The sequence below is a fragment of the Aplysia californica genome, unplaced genomic scaffold (assembly GCF_000002075.1).
Source record: "Aplysia californica isolate F4 #8 unplaced genomic scaffold, AplCal3.0 scaffold00466, whole genome shotgun sequence".
Taxonomy (NCBI): domain Eukaryota; kingdom Metazoa; phylum Mollusca; class Gastropoda; order Aplysiida; family Aplysiidae; genus Aplysia; species Aplysia californica.
Genome location: NW_004797736.1, coordinates 149,971 through 171,995, shown reverse-complemented (window position 1 = coordinate 171,995; position 22,025 = coordinate 149,971). Strand labels below are relative to the sequence as shown.

Genomic DNA, 22,025 nt, shown 5'->3' with positions numbered 1-22,025 from the left:
AAAAAAAAAGCCCAACAACAAACAACAACAACCAAAAAACAAAAAAAACCCCCCAAAAACAACACCCTGATAGGCCTACCGGTAGCATCACTTTTCCACTTGATGGCTGCACCAGTGCCTTACTTAGTGTAAGAAACGAGGGCGAATTCCTCTGCGTTGATGTAGATTTTGACTCAGGATCAGTTCCATATACGGCATGCATCTCCGCAAAAATACCCTGTAGTTGCTTGCCTTGCAGAGCAAAAACTTCATTACTGTCCTGTGCTCAATTTTCTCAATTTTTATATTTAAACTGGAGAACAACATACTCCCATTCACTTACAGTGCGCTGGTGTTAAAACCAGAGATAGGAAATCCCCCAAAATTTAAATATATTCTAGGAAGATGATTGTTGGCTTTCACCCCAAATTTCAGCTTTCTACCTTCATTCGTTCATGGTCAGGTAAAAAAAACTTTTGGTATGCCCCTCGTATGTAATTTTTCAGTTTTCACAAGGACTCCAAAGCTATTAAGGTTATCAAACTTTGGCGGCCATTTTCTCGCTAATTTTACCTGCAAGGTAAATGAATAAAGACTTTCAGATTATACCAATAACTCTACTTGCCCAAAAATTGACGAGTGCTTGATTTTCCGGTGTCATAACACATAATAATGGAAGTAGCCGCTTTGGACAGTTATCATTTTACACTGCACCATGCTATTATGAACAAAAGATAAAACGCGGGAATGGAAAGCAGTCGTTTGTACAGGAATGATAAAGGGGGACGAAGGAAGAGGCAGGGGTCAGGACAGCTGACGCTGTTATGTCCGTAAGATGAAAACCACGAGGACTCATTGAGTACAGTGTGGCAGACTGCTTGCAGTTGAAAAACACACAATTTCCTTATTGCTTAATTTCTTCTTCGAAAGTTAAAGTTTTCAACAAACTATATGTAAGAAGCTACAGCCCTTTTAAATACACATTTTGCTGGCATGCATATCTTTGTACCAAGTGAACCAGCTCTTATTTTGATATAATGTGGCTATCTGTCCACTTATTGTGGAATCAAACTGCTTGCTAAAAATGTTTTCTTTTCTCTTCTTTTGGGAATTAATGGGAATTCATTTTTGAAATAATTTTTAACAAAACTTTTTAAAAGGGCGTAATACATTTTTTTAGCCCTTCACTTATTGTCGAATATTTGATGAAAAACTAACCATAATATAATAAATAAGTGAAAAACGCTGTTCAGGATCAGACTCAGCATTCACAGTTTCCAGCTTAGAACCAGTATTTTACGTGAAGACATGTCTTATGCTCTGGGCGTTAGAACATTGAAATACGTGTGTCCCCGTTTTTTCAGGTATTTTATGTGGTGCTACAGTTCTACAGCTCCTTCCCAAAGGGAGTGACCATACTTAGACAGAAAGATGATTCCTCTCCCTTTGAAGCATGGCAATATTATGCAGATGACTGTTCTCGCTTTGGGATGCCAAACAATGGAGGTTTTGAAGCTCCTGATAGTGTGAACTGCTTGCAGTTTGGAACGTAAGCTAATTGGTCTATCTTACAAATTATTTGATAAATAGTATATAGGCCTGCAAAATACCCTGTTCAAGTTATTGCGATTGTTATACTGTGCTACCGTACTTTGCTAATGTTTTTGAATAATATTAGTAAGTCTTTTGATGACATGATTTTAGTCTAGAATGTTGCAAAGTTGATGAGCTTTAAATTTGGTTAAAATGACTCCTCCACACCACAACTCTTCTTCTTCATGGTAATAGATTCTTAGATGCTTAGGAAAAGCATTGGATGCTTTTAAGTTGTTACGGTTCGCTGCCTTTTTTCAATCCAATTAATATTTTGACAAAGAGACCTGTATAGTTTTTATGTAATGGCACTCGCGCTCAAAGTACAGAGCATGCACGTGAACATAACTTTAAAAAAGAGCTTATATTATGCCATCTCAATGTTATAAGTGACACATTTATGATCATTGTAGCCTTTGTATTAACACATCAACGTCAATAAATTACTATCGGTTAATCTGGTTAATTCTTTTATATTTTCTCCAGCAACGGCCCCCCTGCACCATACTCTCTTGGAAACATCACATTTAATCTGTTGGCTCCGGACCCTGTCTCAAGACCTGGAAGTGGAGACTTTTACAACACTCCAGAACTTCATGATTTTGTGAGAGCCAGAAGAGTGAAAGTGATCTTTAATGACCATTACTATGTACAGCACATCAGACACCAGTACTATGCTGTGTATGAATATATTGTAACTGCGTGGTGAGTTTTGTGAATTTTCATATTAATTACCATTAAAAAAGAGCTTATATTATGCCATCTCAATGTTATAAGTGACACATTTATGATCATTGTAGCCTTTGTATTAACACATAAACGTCAATAAATATTTTCATATTAATTACCATTAATCGTAGTGAAAAGTCAGTGTTCAGTAGTTTACCATAATTACTTTAATAGGGCACCCAATTTGAGTACTTTCAGTTTTGATTGTTGTCCATTATGGTACATTCAGCATAGAGAAGTTTGGTAACCGAAATATGAAATACTAGCGATGCTTGTATTTTTTTTCTTCTGAGAATAGCATTATTCAAGTGAGGCTGCAGTTAACAAGTGTATACTGTTAAGAAGCAATAAACTGTTGATTTTGAGAGTTAAAACACAATAGCTACAGTTTAATTGCACTAATGGAAAACCATGATATAAAGCACAATACTGTAAGAGATGCCTATTTGACATATATGATATTTTTATTTTTTGTTATTTCAAATGACTCTTGTTTATTATTATTTATATGCCTTTGTAAATTATGTTTCCTGTATGTCCTCCCGATTCTGTTCTTTGCATTTTGTGTAGGTGTGACTGCAATGGGCATGCATCTAGCTGTAACACGGACAACTTGCCATATATCTGTAACTGTTTAGAAGCTAGCAACACAGAGGGTGTTCGGGTAAGGTTCTAGTTATGTTCACTGGAAATTTGCTTAATATTCAGTGATTTTTCAATAACAATTGGTCGCTTTTAAGCACAAGTGGGCTATCCCGAAAAATGCTGTTTTGAGAAAATTGAAGGCAAAGTTTTTGCCCCTTGTTCAGTTTCTTTAAAATACAAGGACATTTTTCTCTATAACCATTCAAATATACACACCAATGAAACCAAAATTCTATTTTTAGGTAGGGCAATGCCCACTTTTGGTGTAGTTCAAGATTTCTGAAAAACCCCGAAATCTGGGTCAGCCCGCTTGTCCTTAAAAGCAACCAATTATGCGTGTTAAAATCCCATGCCTATTTCTTTGGACAGAGGATGTATTCATATGTCGATTAAGTTATGTAACCTTGAAATATAATGTGTTCAATATGAAAAGGAACAAAAAATTGCAAAATTTCCGTTCTGAAACGTAATGAATTTGGAAGACAAAAGTTATCTAGGGTGGAGGGGAATATGATTCTGACTGATATAATATTAAAAGAAAATTGGATAGTTTTGTCTGACTTGTTATTATAGTTGTTTATTAGAATTGTATGTGCTCTTAAAGAAACTCTTAGAAAAGATAATAGAGGTATTTAAAGCATGAACTTGTTTTTGAAGACTATGGTAAGAACAATTTTTGACTTTCCTATATGGTATTTTTTGTTTTCAGTGTGAAAGGTGCAAACCTCTGTTCAACGACAAGCTTTTCCTCAAAGGTGACGACCTTGATGCAAATCCATGTAAGCCTTGTAATTGTCATGGGCATGCTGATAGCTGCAAATATAATGTCAGCTTGGATCCCAACCCTGAAAGTCATGAACTAGGAGGTGGAGGGGTTTGTGTGGACTGTCAGCATTTTACCTCTGGGAGATTTTGTGAAGGATGTGTTGAAAATTACTATCGACCGAGCGGTGTAAGCTTGTACGATGTTGATGTGTGTCAGCCATGTGACTGCTTTCCTGATGGCACTGTTGGAGAAAAACAAGACTGTGAAAAGGTGAGGAAGAAAATTGTAAATATATACAGGCATGAATGTAACATTGTGCCATATAGTGCTTTGATGCTTTTGTATCTCCTGATAGTCTGTCAATGTTTTATAAAATTGAAGAGATTTTAAGCATGATAATATTACAATTTTGACCATATTGCCACACAGTGTGGTGCTCTAAAATGTGAAATGTGAGAGATCAGTGAGCTAATTTGGACCTTGCTTCTTAGAGTAAAGTTACATACTTTTGTCTCTCTCTCTGCTGGGTTTTTTTTTTCAGTCGACTCATATTGTTTTTGATGTACGTTAAATGTGTATGTTAGTTTGTGTGTTGGTGTTCATGGGAATGTGTGTATGCTTTTGTATGTGTGAGTGGGCATCAGTTGGTGTGAGTATGCATGCATGTTAAAAAAATCATTATATTATTTTGATATTGTACGGTTGAAGTCTTGGTGCCTTCATCGAGAATTTAGTTTATTGATGTGTTTGCTTACCTATTATGATTTTGAATGTTCTGTTTGATAAAGCCTGCCTGCTTTATGAATGTAAAATGAGATACATAATATGATCAAGACATTTTCGATGCAAGTAATCCTTGTGCAGAAAAATGTGGAAACTTTTTTTCCCAAAATGACCACTCTGTCATTGAAGTCTAAATGATTTCTTTTTTAAATAAAGTATTTGTAACTTGATAGGGTAAGCTTCTAAGTTGCTTTTATATGTCCTTCAGTTCATTTAATCACGCGACAAGCTCCTATCTTAAACCAATTCAATTAAATTCAGTCTGTTTAATTTTCGTAGTAAAATATTCACAAACACAAAGCCTAACACACACAAGCACACTCTCACGCACATTCATGTTGAGTTTCATTCAAAAACAACCTCTCTAATAATAAATGAATGATGCTCATCATTGCTAAACACAAACATTATCCTTCTGTTTGGCACACTGTCAAAGTTCATTAGTAATACACATCATCATGGTCAAGAGGACTTTTACAAAACTTTCAAGATTGCCAAGCCCGGTTAATAGGCCTGTATATTCTCATTAAATGTTGCCTCACATTACACAGTCTTCCAATTGAAGAATACCATTAGTCACGCATACTTTTGGTACTGTTTCATAATTCTGTTACACAATTCTACAATCTGACTTCAATCTTTTTCTCTGTGGTGACTTAATAAACAATAATTTTATTGATGCTTCTTTATGTTTCGAAGGTAAATGGTCAGTGCAGCTGTAAAGCAAACACAGATGGACGTCAGTGTAATGCCTGCAAGCCTGGCTTTTACGGCCTGAGGGGAGACAGTGAGGAAGGCTGTACCCTGTGCAACTGTGATTCTGTGGGAGTGGAAGGAGGGGATATGACATGTGACCAAGTTACGGGACAGTGCAACTGTAAAGCCTATGTTAGAGGTATGTCTGTTCTAATCATGGTTATGAGTGTTTGGCGGGTGCGTGGTGTTGGTGCTCCTTATTTCCTCTAGTCTTTTTTCTTGTGTTTGTTATTCTCTTGCAATACCTCTAATCTTCAGTGTCGCAAGTACCTTAACATTTTTATTAACATAACAAGTCATCCATAGAGAAAAATTAAGCTCTACAAACAAGACCCTATGTGTAAATGAAAATGTGTAAGTTGTAGTAATGAATGGGGGTCAGTGTTTCAAAACAATGAGTGGGTATATTCACAGTTGTCTTTTCTGACCTCAAACAATATTGAAATGAACAGTATTGACTTGAAATGTGCATGACACAGAAAGAAAGTCACCCCCGCCCTTTTAAATGAGACCATTAATTAAAAGTATGCTATCAAAATCATTTATTAAATTATTATAATTATCATAATAATAAAAACTATTATTATCATTATGTACCCACTTTTCTCTTCTTTCCCCTCTTATCTTGTTTGTACTGCTACTACATACTTTTATTTTGTCCTCATAGCCTTTGCAGTAATACCAGTTTTATTTTCACTTGAGCTTCTATGCTGCTTAGTATAACAAATGTGAGGCATGCTGACAAAATGAGTTACTTCTTCCAATCCACAAATGGAGATATTGGCCAAAAATCAACCCTATGGGCAAATTAATTGTTTTTCTATTGATGCAATATTCTTTAAGTATAACATGCCTTTCCTTATTTCATACTTATAAATTGTAAAAGCTTAACCTATAAGCGTGATGTATCTATTTCCACAGGGCTCAAATGCGAGAAACAACTCATTTTGTCAGCACACTTCACAAATGTTCTTTCTTTATGTGGCCAGGTCTTCGATGTGATCAGTGCGAATTCAGCTATTATGGCCTGTCAGAGAATAATCCCGAAGGTTGCACTCCCTGTGACTGTAACCCTAGTGGCTCCACAACCATATACTGCGATCCTGATAATGGTCAATGTTCGTGCAAGTTCAAAGTGCAAGGACTCAAATGTGATGTCTGCAAGGATGGTTTTTACAACTTCACAGCTGGATGTGAATCTTGCAATTGTAACGTGAATGGCACGGACACTAGTGCAAGTTGTGACAAAACTTCAGGCCAGTGCACATGCAAAAGGAATGTGGAAGGTAACAATGACATGTCAAGTCGTCTTTTTGTCTCATCTCTCTAAATTTTAAAAGAGTTTCTTTTTACAGGAAGTTTCTAGAATTTTTTTTGTAGAAATGTAATGAAGAATTTGAGGCTTCTTCAAGTCAGTTGAGGTACACCTTTATGACGTTGTTGAGTTAACATTTTTTGATGATGCGAAAAAATCTTTAAGTCCTAAAAACCACATTGAATATTAAAATAGATTGCTAGTTTCTGATTGATGATTATTTATGTGTTTTGCACTTTAATCTGATGGAACGATTTTGTCTTTTCATCATTTATTGCAATGTATTGGAGAACTCTTAATGTCTTTGTAAAATAGAAAAAAAGATGATCACTGTCTCTTGTCTGTCTCAGGTCTGTACTGTGATGTATGCAAGGAAGGAACCTACAACTTTGGAGCCTCCCTCGCATTTGGTTGTGAGAACTGTCCATGTTTTGTGGATGGCACAGTGAATGGCTCTGGGTCCTGTAATGCGACCAGTGGAAGTTGCTTCTGCAAAGAGAATGTAGAGGGTCAGGGCTGTGACCGGTGTAAACCCAATACATGGGGGCTCAATGGAACAGACCCTCTGGGTTGTCAGCCATGTGGCTGTGACTCCACAGGTAATGGAATATTTTAGGGTCCCATAAGAAAACTGGTTGCTCTTTGTCGATTAATGTGTGACTGCTAAAAGAGGACCATTTTAATAGAGTCAAGGAGTAGACGGACAAGACAGAAATGTAATTGTGTTAAACTGGACAATTTTCCATAATACCTTCTTTGTCTTTTTTCCCTTTGAGAGAAAAATCGATAAGTGAGGCAGCGTGGTGAAATCAGGCTCTGGTAAAAATAATCAAAGTGAAGAAACTTGCATTTTTCTGCAGGTTTGTGAATTTTTAATCAAATTTTTGTTTTTTGGTTCAGCACCTTTCATGCCCATTAAAGAACTCATTTCTGTGTGGATTTTTCTGGAAAACGTTGATTAAAGGTACAATAGATGTAAAGTTTCAGTTGCCACGGACTCTTGAGCTAAGGAAATAACTAATCTTTGGCGGCCATTTTCTCACTTATTTTACGTCTGGAAACAGGTGACCCCCACCTCCTTCATTCGCAAATATCTCGACTTGTATTCAAGATAAAGGGTTATTTTTTTAATCCAAATAAAGACAAGTGAACAAGCTTTAAAATGTCACCAATAACTCTACATGCCCAAAAATTGACGAGAGCCTGATTCCACCACACTGCCTCACAATTATACTATTAAGCCAATTATGCTACAGCTAAGCATCTATAACTAATATTTCTTAGAATACCTTGTATAATAATACAGAAAAACATGAAGTTTTTGCATTTGCCTTGTATCTTATTAGGTACCATATTCTTCGTAATGTTTTTCATTTTGTTCTGTGTCAAATGTGTCTGCTGTTTTGCCATCTACTCTTCTTTTTAAAAAACAACTCTACAGGGACTTTGTTACTCGATCTTTCTGTGTGTGATCAGAACAATGGACAGTGTTCCTGTCTGACAAACAGACAAGGCAGACGATGTGATTCCTGTGCTCAAGGTAGACATCTATGTTCATTAATTTGTGCTCATTTTCTGAAGTGAGTTTAAGAGAATGTTCAAGAAATGTAAAAGTTTGTACAATATCACTGGCATGGAGATTGTTGAACATCTTTATACATGTTTTTTTTTCACTTTGCATAATAACAAATGTTCTTTTTGGTCAAAATTTGTAAACCCAGTTTAAAATCACATTGATCAGTTGATGCCATAAGGGAATGTTACTGTCGCCACCAGCCAATTGAGAGTAAACTGATGACATAGATATCTAGCTCCCATCTCCATTCTCAAACGCTCCCATCTCCTCCCTATCCCCTCCCTCTCTTTTTGCCCCTATCTTGATCTGTTCAGGCAGATTAGAATATTGGGTCACATGCATTTAAAATCAATACACAATATTGTAAGTGCCAAGGGAGGCAATTTTCTTTTTGCCACTATGTTCAGTCTATATTTGTTGTTTTATTTTTTTAAATGGACCTTGGTCAGAAAGCTGGTAAGTCAGGTGACTTTTGCCAAATGTTGACCATGCTATTGTCTTAAAAAACAATACAATGCTTTCATTCCCCATTTTTGGAATCTGTAGTTGAGTCAAACCTAAAGAAATGTACAGTCTAAACTGTTATACAGCCTTACATTGTTGAGGATAAAAGTGACCGTATTGACAGGTGGCCATCTTAAACAGTGTCAGTAGGCCTAAAATGTAAAAAAAGGTGCGCAAGGGAGGAAATGGGAAGTGGCCATTTGTTCAGGTGATTGTCTTATACAGGTGGCCATTAGAGCAGGTTTGACTGCATATGTGTCTATTATTATTCTCTGTGTTTGGCAGGATTTTATATCAACCCGGAAAGAGGCTGTCTCCCCTGTGTTTGTCATCCCAAGGGAACTCAGTCTGGCACATTTTGTGATTCCGTCACTGGCTATTGTGAATGTAAAGGAGGGGACTTTGGCGTTGGTGGAGCCAACTGCAATAAATGTCTACCGACCTTCCATAGTTTTCAACAGCGACATGGAAAGTAAGTTCTTTTCTAATGTACACACTCTCCCCACAAATTCCTTTTTGTTTTCTGTTTCTGTTTAAAGATTTAGTTTTTGTCTGGTTTTGACTGCTTTGCTCATATAGTTCAGAAATAACTAAATATTTTTGCACATATCTTTTCTATCATGTTGGCATATTGGTTAATTGAACACTGTTAACCTTTACTATTATAAAACCTTTATGTGCCTCAGTTTCTTGCTTTAAAAGTTTATTTTATAAAATAAGGAATGACCTTTGAAAGAGAATATTCATAGAACTGTTCACATGTGAACATTCACATGTGAACAGCAAAATTAGGGTGCACAACATCTCATAGAATCTAGTTATAAAGAATTTTAAACATGATGTGCTTACCAGAGAAGTAGCCAGAAAGTGGCCTTTTACACTAATGCAAATTGTCCAACTTCTTTGTCAATTTAGACCCCTCTCATTTTGATTTGGCTTGCCCTGACATGTCTATTTTTAGTTTTGTTTTCTTGTCTGCTGTGTTTTAAAGCTGCTTGAGTAACCTACTGTTGTACCTGCTGCTTAGACTTTCTTTGTGTTCCTTTCATTTATCAACAGATAATTCTTTTTCTTTTTCTTGTCAGTATAAACTGCCTCTTATAAAAAAAAAGTTATTTGTCATGGTTAAGTAAAAAATTCTTTCTTAGTTGTGTATTGAGTTGTGAGCTTGGTCTTTGTGGGAAAGATACCAAGATACTAGACATGTTATTCTAATCTTTTTATCTCATTTTAATCTACTTCTTGGCTCTCTTGATTAGTTTTCCTGCTCATCTTTCTAAAAATAATATGTTTTCCTTAACCTGTCACTCTCCCCATGTTTTTCATTTCCTGCGTACAGGTGTTCTCCTTGCAACTGCTTGGAAGGTGGCAGCTTGAATGAAACTTGTGATCCTAGCTCGGGTCAGTGCATATGCAAAGAGTATGTCACAGGGAAGCCTTGTGATGAGTGTAAGCCTGGCTCCAGCCGCTTGGATCCTGATAATCCATTTGGATGCAGCACAGGTAAGTCACAAGTCTTTCAGAAAGTTTTGAGTCCGTCAATCCTTTTCCTAAAACATTTTACCTTTGTTTCATAGAAGTAACAGAGCAACCTCTGGTCCTAGCTCCTTCATTTAACTCTTATTTTCTAGGAATGTACTGAATCATGATGCGCATTCAAGAAAGAAAAAAAGTAAAGACTATTTAAAAAAAATTCTTGTAAAGAAATTAAAATTTGTTTAAATGAAAAAGATTACACACATAACATGATGACTACTTTCAAGCAGTTTTGCGTCATTGGAACAAGGTTTAAAAAATATTGTTTTTGAACACTTCCTGTTTGCTACCTTTTTGGAAGCTGAAATGCTGATACTGTTTGAATGTCTGTTTTTTTTTACTCTGGGTTCTTTTCCCACTTGTTCACCTTTCACTTGTTCTTTCCCCACTTATACACCCTCAACTTGCTCACCCACTACTTGTTCACTCACCTCTTGTTCACCCACCCCTTTTGCACCCACCACAGTTCACCCTTCTTGTGTTCACCCACCATTTGTTTACTCACCAATTGTTCACCTTCCATTTGTTCACCAACCATTTGTTCACTCAGCACTTGTTTTCCCTTCACTTTGTTCACTAACCACTTTCTCACCCTCCCCTTGTACCGCTTGTTCACCCTCCCCTTGTTCACTCTCCACTTTGTTCACCATCACCTGTTCACCTTCCACTTGTTCACATTCACCCTCCCCTTGTTCACTCTCCACTTTGCTCACCAACTACTTGTTCGTCCTCACCTGTTCACCCTCTACTTGTTCACCCTTACCTGCTCATTCTCCACTTGTTCACCTTCACCCTCCACTTGCTCACCCACCACTTGTTCACTTACTGCTTGTTCACTCACCACTTGTTCACTCTCCACTTTGTTCACCTTCCACTTGTTCTCCAACCACTTGTTCACTCATCACTTGTTCACCCCTCACTTATTCACCCACCACTTGTTCACCCAACACTTGTTCACTCACCACCTGTTCACCTTCTACTTGTTCACTCTCCACTTTGTTCACTCTCCACTTTGTTCATCCTCCACTTTGTTCACCCATCACTTTGTTCATCCACCATTTGTTCACCAACCACTTGTTCACCCAACACTTGTTCGCTCACCACCTGTTCACCTTCCACTTGTTCACTCCCCACTTTGTTCACTGTTTACTTGTTCACCTTCCTCTTGTTCACCTTCACCCTCCACGTTTTCACTCACCACTTGCTCACCATCACCCTTCACTTGTTCACCCAGCACTAGTTTACCAACCGCTTGTCCGCTGAGCTTCCTCTTTCAAGCACGGGTACGCCCTAGGCCTATACAATATTCGTCTGGCTTATTCTCGGTGGCCAAATCCTGCTTTGTACCATGAGCTGTCTTGAAGTAGATGGTCCAACTGGGTTTGAGCGTAACCGCTTTTGATTTAAATAATTGTTATATTTGATTACTTTAGTGTCTCACTGTTAATGTGGTTTTCTTTTTCCCCCCCAGATCCTTTTCAGCAACCTCCTCCTCAAATAGATGATAAAAAGAGAGGATCAACTTTCATAAAACTTAAGTGGGGTCCCCCTGATTTTCCAAATGGAGTGATCATTGGCTACACAGTTTTTCGTAACAACTCAGAAGTAGGAAACACATCTACTGATGGTGAGTTTTTTTGTTTGTTTTTTAGCTCAGATAAGTGAAAGGGCCTCCCCCCCCCGATCTCCAAATTTCAGTAAATGAACTGTTATCAATAACATTGATGTTAGGGGTTCCAGATGTACTTTCTAAAATTCTTAATGATTTTCCAAGGGAGAGCAAAAGCAAATTGATAGTATTGTATGAGAACAGTTTATACAGGTACGCATTTTTTAACTGATGGGCTTTTTATGATTTTAGTGTTTGAAATCATGGAGTTTATTTACTTTTACTAAGAAATCAATTTCTGCTTGAATCTATGTTGACACTCCTGATTATCCTAATCAGGTATATTGCTTTTATTGAAAAATGGTAAAATTGTTAAAAAAAGATTTCATGTTAAAGTTAGTGATTGAAGTGTATTTAGGGAATTGTAGTTTTTATGTCCCCAATGATCTCACAAAAACTGCTTGTTCGAATTTACCATCTTTATCCCTCGAGGGTCTTGAGGGTCTAACATCTTTGCTGTCAGTTGATATGTACCAGCATCTTTTACATTTTTGTCTCTGAGGTTTGCTAAGTAAGTAAATAAACTCGTTGGTAAGAAATAAAAGGAGTCAAGTTGACAGAGTTGGATACAGAGTATTTGTTTAAGATATTCTAAAGTTGACTGATTAATTTCTGTCTTTTATTCTTCAATGCCTGTCTTGTTCCATAGTAGTTGGTTTTTAAAAAATTATGTTTATGTAACAGAAATAATAATTCATGTGTATCGTGTACCTAATACTTGTGAATGATGTGTCGACAGTTTACTTCTTCGCTTCAGTGTCCTAAATTCTGAATGTCTAGCTAGGTTCAAAGGGTGACATTGCACAGTGTATCTCATAAATTTCATTATATTTCAGTTTTTGAGCTTTTGGATGAAAATCTCCAGCCGTACACGTACTACAGCTATGTTGTTGAAGCCAGTAATGATGTGGGGTCCACCATGAGTACACCAGTGGTCTTTCAGACATTGCCAGGGAAACCGACGAGTGATATGGTGCTCTCTGTGACAGACATCAGAGCCCGCAGTGCATATTGTACCTGGACGCAGCCGTCTTTTATGAATGGTCCTCTGCTGAAATATGTCATTGTATCAACGGCAGGAGATGATAATAATACTGTGGCGGAGTGGGAGGGCACTGAACTCTCGGTTTGTGTTTTTTTTCTGTGACCTCAATTTTATAATTTTAGTTTTTGGTTGTAAAAGAGACAGGGCCTTCAAATTAGCTTTGCTGTTTCAGCTTTTGGAAATTTCTAAACAGTCTTGGTTTGACAAGGAATTTAAAGCTGGCTACCTCTTGGGTAGAATAGAAACACTGCTTTAGTGTTAAGAAGAAACAGTTCTGCTCATGTTCATCTAAACATGTATCTTGGAGAAATTTATAACTTAACTGCAGATTTCATTTTGTTTGTTTTCTTTTGCATTTGTTTTGCTTGTAGATGTGTCTCTATCCACATTTTAAAGATGCTTGTTAAATTTATACCTAACATGATGAAAAAAGATAGAATGTGTTCCTTCTATCTCTATCAAAACATCAGTGTGAATAAGTCGACAGTTTGGCTTCTATAGATTTTCTTTATTTTTCAACAGCTGAATTCTATGTCATAATTTGATCTGAGGCCTGTGCAATTCATAATGGACATACTCAACATATGTTCTGAGAAACCAATGAAGTTTTGAGATGTGATCTAATTTTTTGACAAGAGAAAGATAAGTTTAGTGTTGTTGTCTTTTTGACTCATTAATGATGGAAAGGGTTAAGGCAATGAATTCACAGAGACTTTCTATCTTGCTTTAAATTTCCCCAGGCAATGGTAACCACATTGTTACCTTACACCCAGTACAAGCTGCAGGTTCGAGCTTGCACTGTCGGTGGGTGTGCTGACAATGAGGGTGTTGAGTTTGTTACTTTGTCAGCTCCCCCTGAGGGTCAGAGACCACCTGACATTACAGCCATCAGCAGCTCCGAACTCATGGTGTCATGGCTTCCTCCTGTGTTACCTAATGGTGAGCCATCATCTTTACTTTTAACCGTCTTTGGGTTTTGAGGATTATCATTTCATTAAGCATTGTGTTTTCACCAGTCCTGAACAGCCGAGATCACAATTTCCCACTTGGACATCAAAGAATCATCTTATCATCTTGTCTTTTCTTATCTCATCTTGTCTTTTGATTTGATGTATGTTTTTTTTAAGGTTCTTTTATGCTTATGACAACAATTGGTATTTTTGGCCATATATTCAGATACTAGGCTACTGGACTTGCAATCTTATGATAATTTATATTTGGTTGGATTCCTGTCTAGAGCGAGGTCTGATCAGGTTGTGTTCTTTAGAAAGATGCTTTACTTGATTTTTTTTTACTCAGCCTGTGTGGGAGTCTGAACCTCCCCAGCATTTGTCGGAGGGTAAAACCTGGGTTAGACAAGCTAACTGTCCAGGGATTATTCTTATTTAGTCTGTTTTGCTTGGTGCCAATGAGTAAAGGATAATCCCTGAATTCATGGTTTTTTCTGGTATAGATTATTTTTTTTACTTAAAAATTAAAAATCTATGTTGTCTTTACTCTAAATAAGAAAACTGAAAAGACAGTGGACAGTCCTTAAATTTTCTTTGCCTAGTGATTATTAAACTAATGTATCTTGCAACTGTACATCTAATACATTTGCAGGAATTATCAGCTTCTATGAGCTCTGGTTCAGAGGACCCAAAAATGCTGAAGGAGACTATGTTCCATCGCAGACAAGAATATTTCATCCTAGTGGACGATATGACCCTCTGAACCCCACAGCAGAAAACCCTCTGAACGCACCGGACACATCATACAACGTGTCAGGACTGATGGCTTTCACAGCTTATGAGTTCCAGATATTGTCCCAGAATGATGCCGGGAAAGCTGCTAGTGTTTGGGCACAGGGGCGAACACTTGAAGCTTGTAAGTTTTGCTCAGTTTTTCATGTCATCGCACATCCTCTATCACTGGGAAGGCAGTGTCTGAATGGCTAATTACCCATTGTGATCTGTCTTGGCTATGATTGGAAAGAGATACAAAATTGAGTGAAAGACTTTTGTGGATAGTCAATATTTCATTTCTGCTATTTTTTTATATTGAAAAGTTATCAATGTAATATCTTTATATCGGTGAAGAGACAACAATAACAAATTGCAGCTTGTGAAATTATTGGCATATCTTGAAAAAGTGTTTTATAAATAACTTTATGTTACATTTTTGAAGAAAAAAAGGAATGTATTGAAAATATGATCAATTTGATATAGTCCTAATGGTATTATGATCAAGACCTTTAAAGAGTGCTTCATGGACTCCGGTATCATGTGAATATCATTATCTATAGTGAGAGGGAGCACCTTGATGTTCTCTGGACAGATCTATAGGTGCTCCTATTTTTCCTCTACAAACACAAGTAAAGCACCTAACTTAAAATACCTGTCGGAAGATTTAAAAAAAAAATGTAATCACCTTTTTTCCTTCTCCTTGCAGCCTGTATGTCTCATCTTCATCACTGTCTGCTGAATTTACTTTTCCCTTTTCTCCACCTTTCTTTCCTTCAACCCCTCTCCTTCCTCTTCCTCCTCTTCCACCTCGTCCTCCTCAACGTCCCCTTTTCCTCTTCTACGTCCACGTGAGATGACGTGCACACTTGGTTTAGGAAGTCTTTCCTTCTTCTATGTTTCAGTGATAGGTCTCAAAGTCAATTAATGTAGATTCTACAACCCACAATGTTTTCAAACGCATTCCAAAAGATTATCTTCAATTGTAGGAAGGAATTCATTTTGAATTTTTCTAGCATGGGCAAGCTGTTCTTTTTAAAACTTTTACTTGCATAGGTGTTTATAAAAGAATGTAATGTGCACCTTGGGCCTCCAAGTTTTCTGTTCTTTTCCCTGAAGACAACGTGCATGGTCCATCTTAAGTGTGAACAAACCCCAAATTATCCACCAATAGCACTTAGTAAAACTGACATTGAAAGCTTTGAACTGGGGAAACAGAAGGCAAAAGAGGTAGAGGTAACTTAAGAATAACTTACTTGGAGAATGTGAACATGATGGGAGAAGACTTGGATAACAAACCTCTACTGAGACCCTCCAAGCAAAGAAACTAGTGGTGAACCGGAATTGTCAATATCTGTTTGAGACCAGGCATTTGAAGAACACTCTGGTGTGAGAGGCACGCTTCTTTCCTTCAGGCTCACAAAGCTCTATTTCATTTAAATTGTTATGTTTATGTAACATCAAACCCTTTTTTTCAGTTCCTGCCTTCATAACCCCACCCACAGTAGAGGGAACTAGTAGCACTGACCTGACTGTTAGCTGGGAGTCTCCACCAGCAAAAGATGCACAAGGACTGATTATCATTTACAAGTTGTATCAAAATGTACGCTTGGATTCAGCCTCGGATCCATTTGGCCCTCCATATGTGTGGAATGTGAGTTTTTCTTTCTTTTAAATGCTGGTAATATAAATATCTTGCTGTCTACAACACTAAAAGTTTAAAAGCTTTTACTTGAAATCAGGTTTCTTATTTGTCTAAAATGTATCTGGAGATAAAGAACATGGGTTTAGAAGACCTGTAATGATACATGCAACGCTTATTATCGCTTTCTTAGACTTCTTCTATGAGTAGGACCTAGATAGATAAATATTTTTGCTATATAAAGGAAAACAGACTCAGTGTAAAAAAAAACCCCTAAAAAGTCATGACTGTCCTTGACCTTTAATGTTTGTAGTGTTAAAAAAAACCCCTGAAAAACATATGCAGGCTTCATCCCTACAGTTATTGTTCAGTTGTTCATTGTTTTGCTTATTATGTCCTTGATTTAGAATTCTTAACCGGTGTTGACTGGTGGGTTTCAAAGCATTTTGAAGAAAGCTGTGAAGTTAGAAGTTATTATAGGTCATGCCATGGTGCATGGGTGTTATTTTCTTTTTTTAAATTTATAAAATATTCATCAGACTTTCATATCCAGAGAATTGTGTTGGTAAAAATAAGTGAACCTTGGCCTGAAATTGTAAGAAGTTCAGTCCTAGATCTTGACAGTTGGGACAGCGTTTAGGACAATTTGTTTTGACTGGTAGCAAGAAATAAATATCATTCTATTGTCCCATCACTTTCCAACCTGAACAAAAAAAAAAATACTGTTGAGAATTGATAAGTGCAAAAGATGACATCTGATTCCCGGTGATGACTCTTCTTATGTTTGTTTCAGTCGCTTCAAGGAAATATTGAACATGAAAGGTCCGCTCACACATGAAGAGCAGTGTCTGTTGTCAGGGCTTTATAGTAGAATAAAGTAGTTGTTTTTAAACAAATCGTATTCCACCAATGAGCTACATTTATAGCTTTGATATGAATGCTCACCTCATCCATGGGCTGTGGTTCTGACTGCAGCATGAGAACTGAGCTTTTTAAAAACCTTTTTCTTTTTTAAAGATGTTCTCATTCAAATTTTAATTATACCCCAAATTAAAAACCGTGCTGTAAGTGATTTCTAGAAAACCTCAGTATATTTATAGCCTACCATTGATGGATATGCTCTTTCTAAGATAATAAGTATATCTAAAGGCTCAGGGAAGATGAAAAAAAAAGAAGCTATTTTTGATTTATAAGAACCGTGGTGTTGATTTGTTTCAGATGGTTTTTAGAGGTGATGGAAGTGTTCTAAGCCACACTGTGTCAGGACTAACACCATACTCGGAGCACAGTTTTATCTTGGAGGCTTGCAATAGCATAGGATGTGTGAACAGTACTGCAGTTACTGGGCGGACCCTTGTGGCAGGTGAACCATGGCTTATCTAAGTCTTAATCATTTTTCACAAGTCAAGGGGAATGATTTTTCACAATGGAATCGACTAGTTATTTTTGAAGTAGGTGGAATAAGTTATTTCCAACTGAATGTTTTGATTAAAGATTATTAATTTAGCCTATCATTTTTGTTGAGCAGTGTCATTGTTGTTTGAATGATGTGCATGTCTGAGATCTGCCACGGATGCCCTTTCTTCAAGGATGGTAAAAGGATCGTTTGAATAAACAGCTGCATCTATGTTTTTGGGATTTAAAATATTTAAATCTAATTTTTTGTGTTTGTTGAAAGGAATTGATAGATGCATTGTCTTCATCTAACTGTGGACTATCAACGGAGCATAACTTAGGTACATAACTTCTATTGAAAATATAATTCAGAGTGACAGAAAATGTGAAGTATACTTAGTTACACATTTTAGCAGTTTGATTGAATCTAAGGTAGTTATGTTTTGTTAAAATCTGAGGCGTTATTTGCGGGTTTTTTTTCATTCTTTGGTAGTTAATGTTTTCTTTGTAATGATAGTAGTGGGCAGCTGAAATTTTTATTTAGTATTTTTATTACTGGAAAGTAGTCTTTATATGCTTTACATTTTAAATTATTACCCTGACAAACCTTTTAGTTTTCCCAAAAGTTTTCTGCTTCCTATGAAACATTCAGTGGAGGCTTTTAATTATTACAGATGTTCAGTAAATAACATATGTGTTGATATGGTCTTTTTCTGTCTTTGTCTGTTACCTTTTCTCATCTGGGTCAAGTGAAGAAAACCTGTTAAATGTGTTTTTCCCAATGACACTCCTTTCAGCTGAGACTAGGATTTAAATCTGTGACCTTAAAGTTGTGAGTCTGGCAGCCTGTCCACAAGATTGCCAGTTCTTGAGGATTCATAACTCTTTCTTGTGTTTTTGTAAAGGTACCAACAGGTTATCAAAATGTTATTACCATGTGCAAATCCTTAAATTACCTGTTTATATTTCTTAATACTGCATTCTGTGTAACAGGCCCCAAGGGAGTGGAGAAACCGGTGGTTGATGGCTTCAACACCACTGTGATGGAGATTGTGTGGAAGGAGCCGTTGTTTCCTAATGGGCCACCTCCGAAATACTCTGTGGAGAAGACCAACATTGCCCTCAGCTACCCAGCTTCTGTAGTCAGGGGCACCAGATTTACCGGTGGTGGCTATTACGTCTTTCCCCCAACAGTGATCCCGCAGAACGTTGCCTTCACAGGTATGGGATGTTAGGCACTTAGCTTATTTTTGTTAAAGATTGATGACCTACTTGATGTGATGTAAGTATTTCAACCGACTTAATTACCTGGTCTGGATCCTAAACTGAGTGTAAATATCCCAGGAAGGATAAAATATATGTCACGCTATGCCTGCTTGGTTTTAAATCTGAAACTTTTTATGCACCACTTTAAGTGTATGTAAGTGATGCCACAGAGGGTGGCTAAAACTTTCCGATTTTATCTCCAAATAAGGCAACTGACTTTGGTGGGAGCAGCCTGGTTTGAATCTGTTGCTGAGGTGATATTGATTTGGCCTTGTGCTTTGAGAGATAGAGATCTTTTAAAGTAATTTATTCTTGTAACGTTTGAAAATATTTCCCAAGGCGAAGAAAATAATCTTTGGGAGATGACCCAAATACAAGTGCAGGTTAATCATACAATATGTACAAGTGTATAATGGTATATGAAAATAGAATAAGCTTCCTTGTTTTCATGTATTCTGTCTTCCTAGGTGACATATTATCTAATTTTGTCTTTTTTTCAAAGGCATTCGTTTCAGGTTCCGTCTTAAAAAAGGGTCAGGACTTCTTTTGTTTACTGCGTCGGTGACCCAAGAGGAGTTTCTTGCTGTGCAGTTTGTAAACGGACGTCCGAGGTTTATATTTGACACCCAAGGTAAGAATTTTCTGCCTAAATCTTTCATTTCTAACTTCATCTGCATTTTTTGTCTGTGTTTTAGAATAGGTATAATCTCTACATGTAGGTATGTAGGCCCAGTATTTGTTGCTTGAAGACAATTCTCCAAAAATTTGAATTGACAAATATTACTGGCCCAGTATCCTTTCACCTCTATTCTTTCTGTGCTGTACCTGTCTTTGCTTTGTTAATTTTTTATATAGATTCATTGAAAAATGTTTTTCCCTCTAACTCTGCAAAAGAAAAACATAAAACCTGCGATACATTGTGCCGATGGCCTTTTTAAAGAGCCAATCATGTAAATGTAAGTCATATGAATGAAACCATGTCTGTTTGTCAGTTTCCTTCATTGTTTGTTTTATGTTGGTAATGTGTAACCAGTCAAATACTGAATGAAATGTTGCTTTATAAGAATGAACCACACTTTTGTTTCTAAAAGAAGAGTACTAGCAATATATTTGAACTCTGACGTGAATTTCAGAGGATGTGAGTGATACAAGGTGCCTTTTGACAAATAAGTGTTTGTTCTGGAGGGGCTTCATTGCTTATGTTGGAGCAGCCACCAAAGCATAACCTCTTTGTTGGTCTTCATCGGTTTTAGAAAATTGACCAACATAATCAGAGGATGTTTAAATACTTTTGCTCCTTAAGTCAGTCTTTTCTGTATTGAAAGGGGAAAAAGCGAAGTAAAGCTCTCGATCTGAACTGTTTGAGCTGGTGTGCAACATTCGGGGTTGAGTGGAGGTCACTTTGCGGTTAGAGTTTTACTTATATGTCTCACTGGAACTTGATGCAGTGGATGTGATTGTAGTGATGCTCGAAGATATCTGGGTTTTTAATTTACTTTCACTTTGGTAGGCTTGTTATTTTTAATTTCATCTGACCACCTGGTAAGTCAAAGTGAAAGGATGAATGAAATGTTTTGAAACACAGGTCATAGCAAAGCGAAGACTTGTTTTGTAAAACTACACCTGTTATGGGGGCTGACTTGATTATTTTTCAGTTGAGAATGCATGGGGTGGTCATGAAAAAGAAGAGACAAATGCAGATCCTTAAATATTTGAGTTGATATAAAGGCTCTGATATCTTGCTTTCATTGGAAAAATGAAAGGCAAAAGAAGTAGGGTTAAATCAAGAATAATTAACTCATAGAATTTTAACAGATGAACGATGGGAAAAGGACAGAGGATATTACAGTTTTAAAAAAAAGAATTTCTGAACAGAGAAATTAGTGGTGAACCATGATTGGTCAATGTTTGTGTCAGACCTGGCACTTGAAGGAGAAGAATGCACAGAAAACATGAAACATTGTGCCCAACACTGGGTCAAAGTGTTGGGTAGATATAGTGGACATAGAAGTCTCTTTTTTGTCTTTCGTTAACCCCTTTTTCTTTCTCCGTCTTGTAATTTTTCTTGTTTCACTCCAGGAAACTGCAAGGCAGATACAATATTTGATTATGACTCATACACAGACTGGGTAAATCTGGTCAATTCTGGCTTCCATACTTTGGAAGTTCAGCGTCGTGGAAATGCTGGAAGAGTGGTTGTGGATTCTTTTTTCAGAGGTTGACTCTTGGATATTTTCAAGACTTTGTTTTGTCGGGCGTCTCTAAATTTAGTTTCCTTTATCGGTGTTTTTGACCTCTGACTTTTTCCTTCTTTTTATTACTGATTTTGTCTTTGTAAGTTTTGTTTTTGTACTAACATATACAAAGAATGTTATATTTTGTATGGTATTCAAACATATCTGCCTTCTGTGGCCTCTTAATTGTATATATACTTTTCATAACCATTCTCTAGAATTTCTTAACATAATGTTTAAATCTTGATCCTTTCATTTGAAAGCTCTTTATCTTTGCAGAAAGAGTACAAATCTACTGTGTACTCTTCAGTCCGTTTTACATGATGGGGGCGTAACACTCCTGCATTATAAAAAAAGGAGTGTCTGCTTTTAATGTTTCTTAGGATTGAGAAGTTAGTTTTAGATACTGTGCAGTATTTTTTAAAATAGTTTTTCCAATGTGGAATAACAAAACAACCACAATTTGAATAGAATTGTTTGGGACTTTTTTTTTACGGAGAGCATTCTTCGTACTTTTGAGGAAAGTCCATAGGTATAAATATCAGCCTGAGTTACCCGTTGAAATTAACTTTATTCTGTTTAAAAATACCGCAATACTTTGTTTTTGTCATTCCAATATGTTTATATTCTTGTTTTTTTTTTTAACCATGTGTGTCTTTATATTCTTCTCTTTAGTCTGTGACTTCTTTGCTTATTCTTCTTGCTACCAATGGGACCAGTACGTCAAGCACCTGGTGTACTTTTGAACTCTAAAACTCAAAAGAAATTGGCATTTCCAGATTCAGTCAGTTGAAGTATTCTGAGTTGACTTCGTTTTTGTCCTCCAATAAATGGCTGTCTCTACTGTATTTAGGACTGGTCTGGTTTGCAT

General features: G+C 36.8%; 1 protein-coding gene across 1 annotated transcript in view; it reads left to right on the top strand.

Moving 5' to 3' along the window:
* The window catches only part of LOC101855895 (usherin), a gene marked incomplete in the record, with an annotated part of 124,012 nt that overhangs the window by 32,690 nt on the left and 69,297 nt on the right, over positions 1-22,025 (top strand). Inside the window, 19 exon segments of the mRNA XM_035971589.1 lie at positions 1,344-1,528; positions 2,059-2,277; positions 2,872-2,965; positions 3,656-4,076; positions 5,160-5,437; positions 5,919-5,926; positions 6,173-6,537; positions 6,917-7,179; positions 7,851-8,106; positions 8,932-9,118; positions 9,986-10,149; positions 11,654-11,809; positions 12,688-12,977; positions 13,637-13,835; positions 14,499-14,762; positions 16,096-16,271; positions 17,478-17,622; positions 18,648-18,875; positions 19,423-19,551. Coding sequence (XP_035827482.1) covers positions 1,344-1,528; positions 2,059-2,277; positions 2,872-2,965; positions 3,656-4,076; positions 5,160-5,437; positions 5,919-5,926; positions 6,173-6,537; positions 6,917-7,179; positions 7,851-8,106; positions 8,932-9,118; positions 9,986-10,149; positions 11,654-11,809; positions 12,688-12,977; positions 13,637-13,835; positions 14,499-14,762; positions 16,096-16,271; positions 17,478-17,622; positions 18,648-18,875; positions 19,423-19,551 — 4,027 coding nt within the window.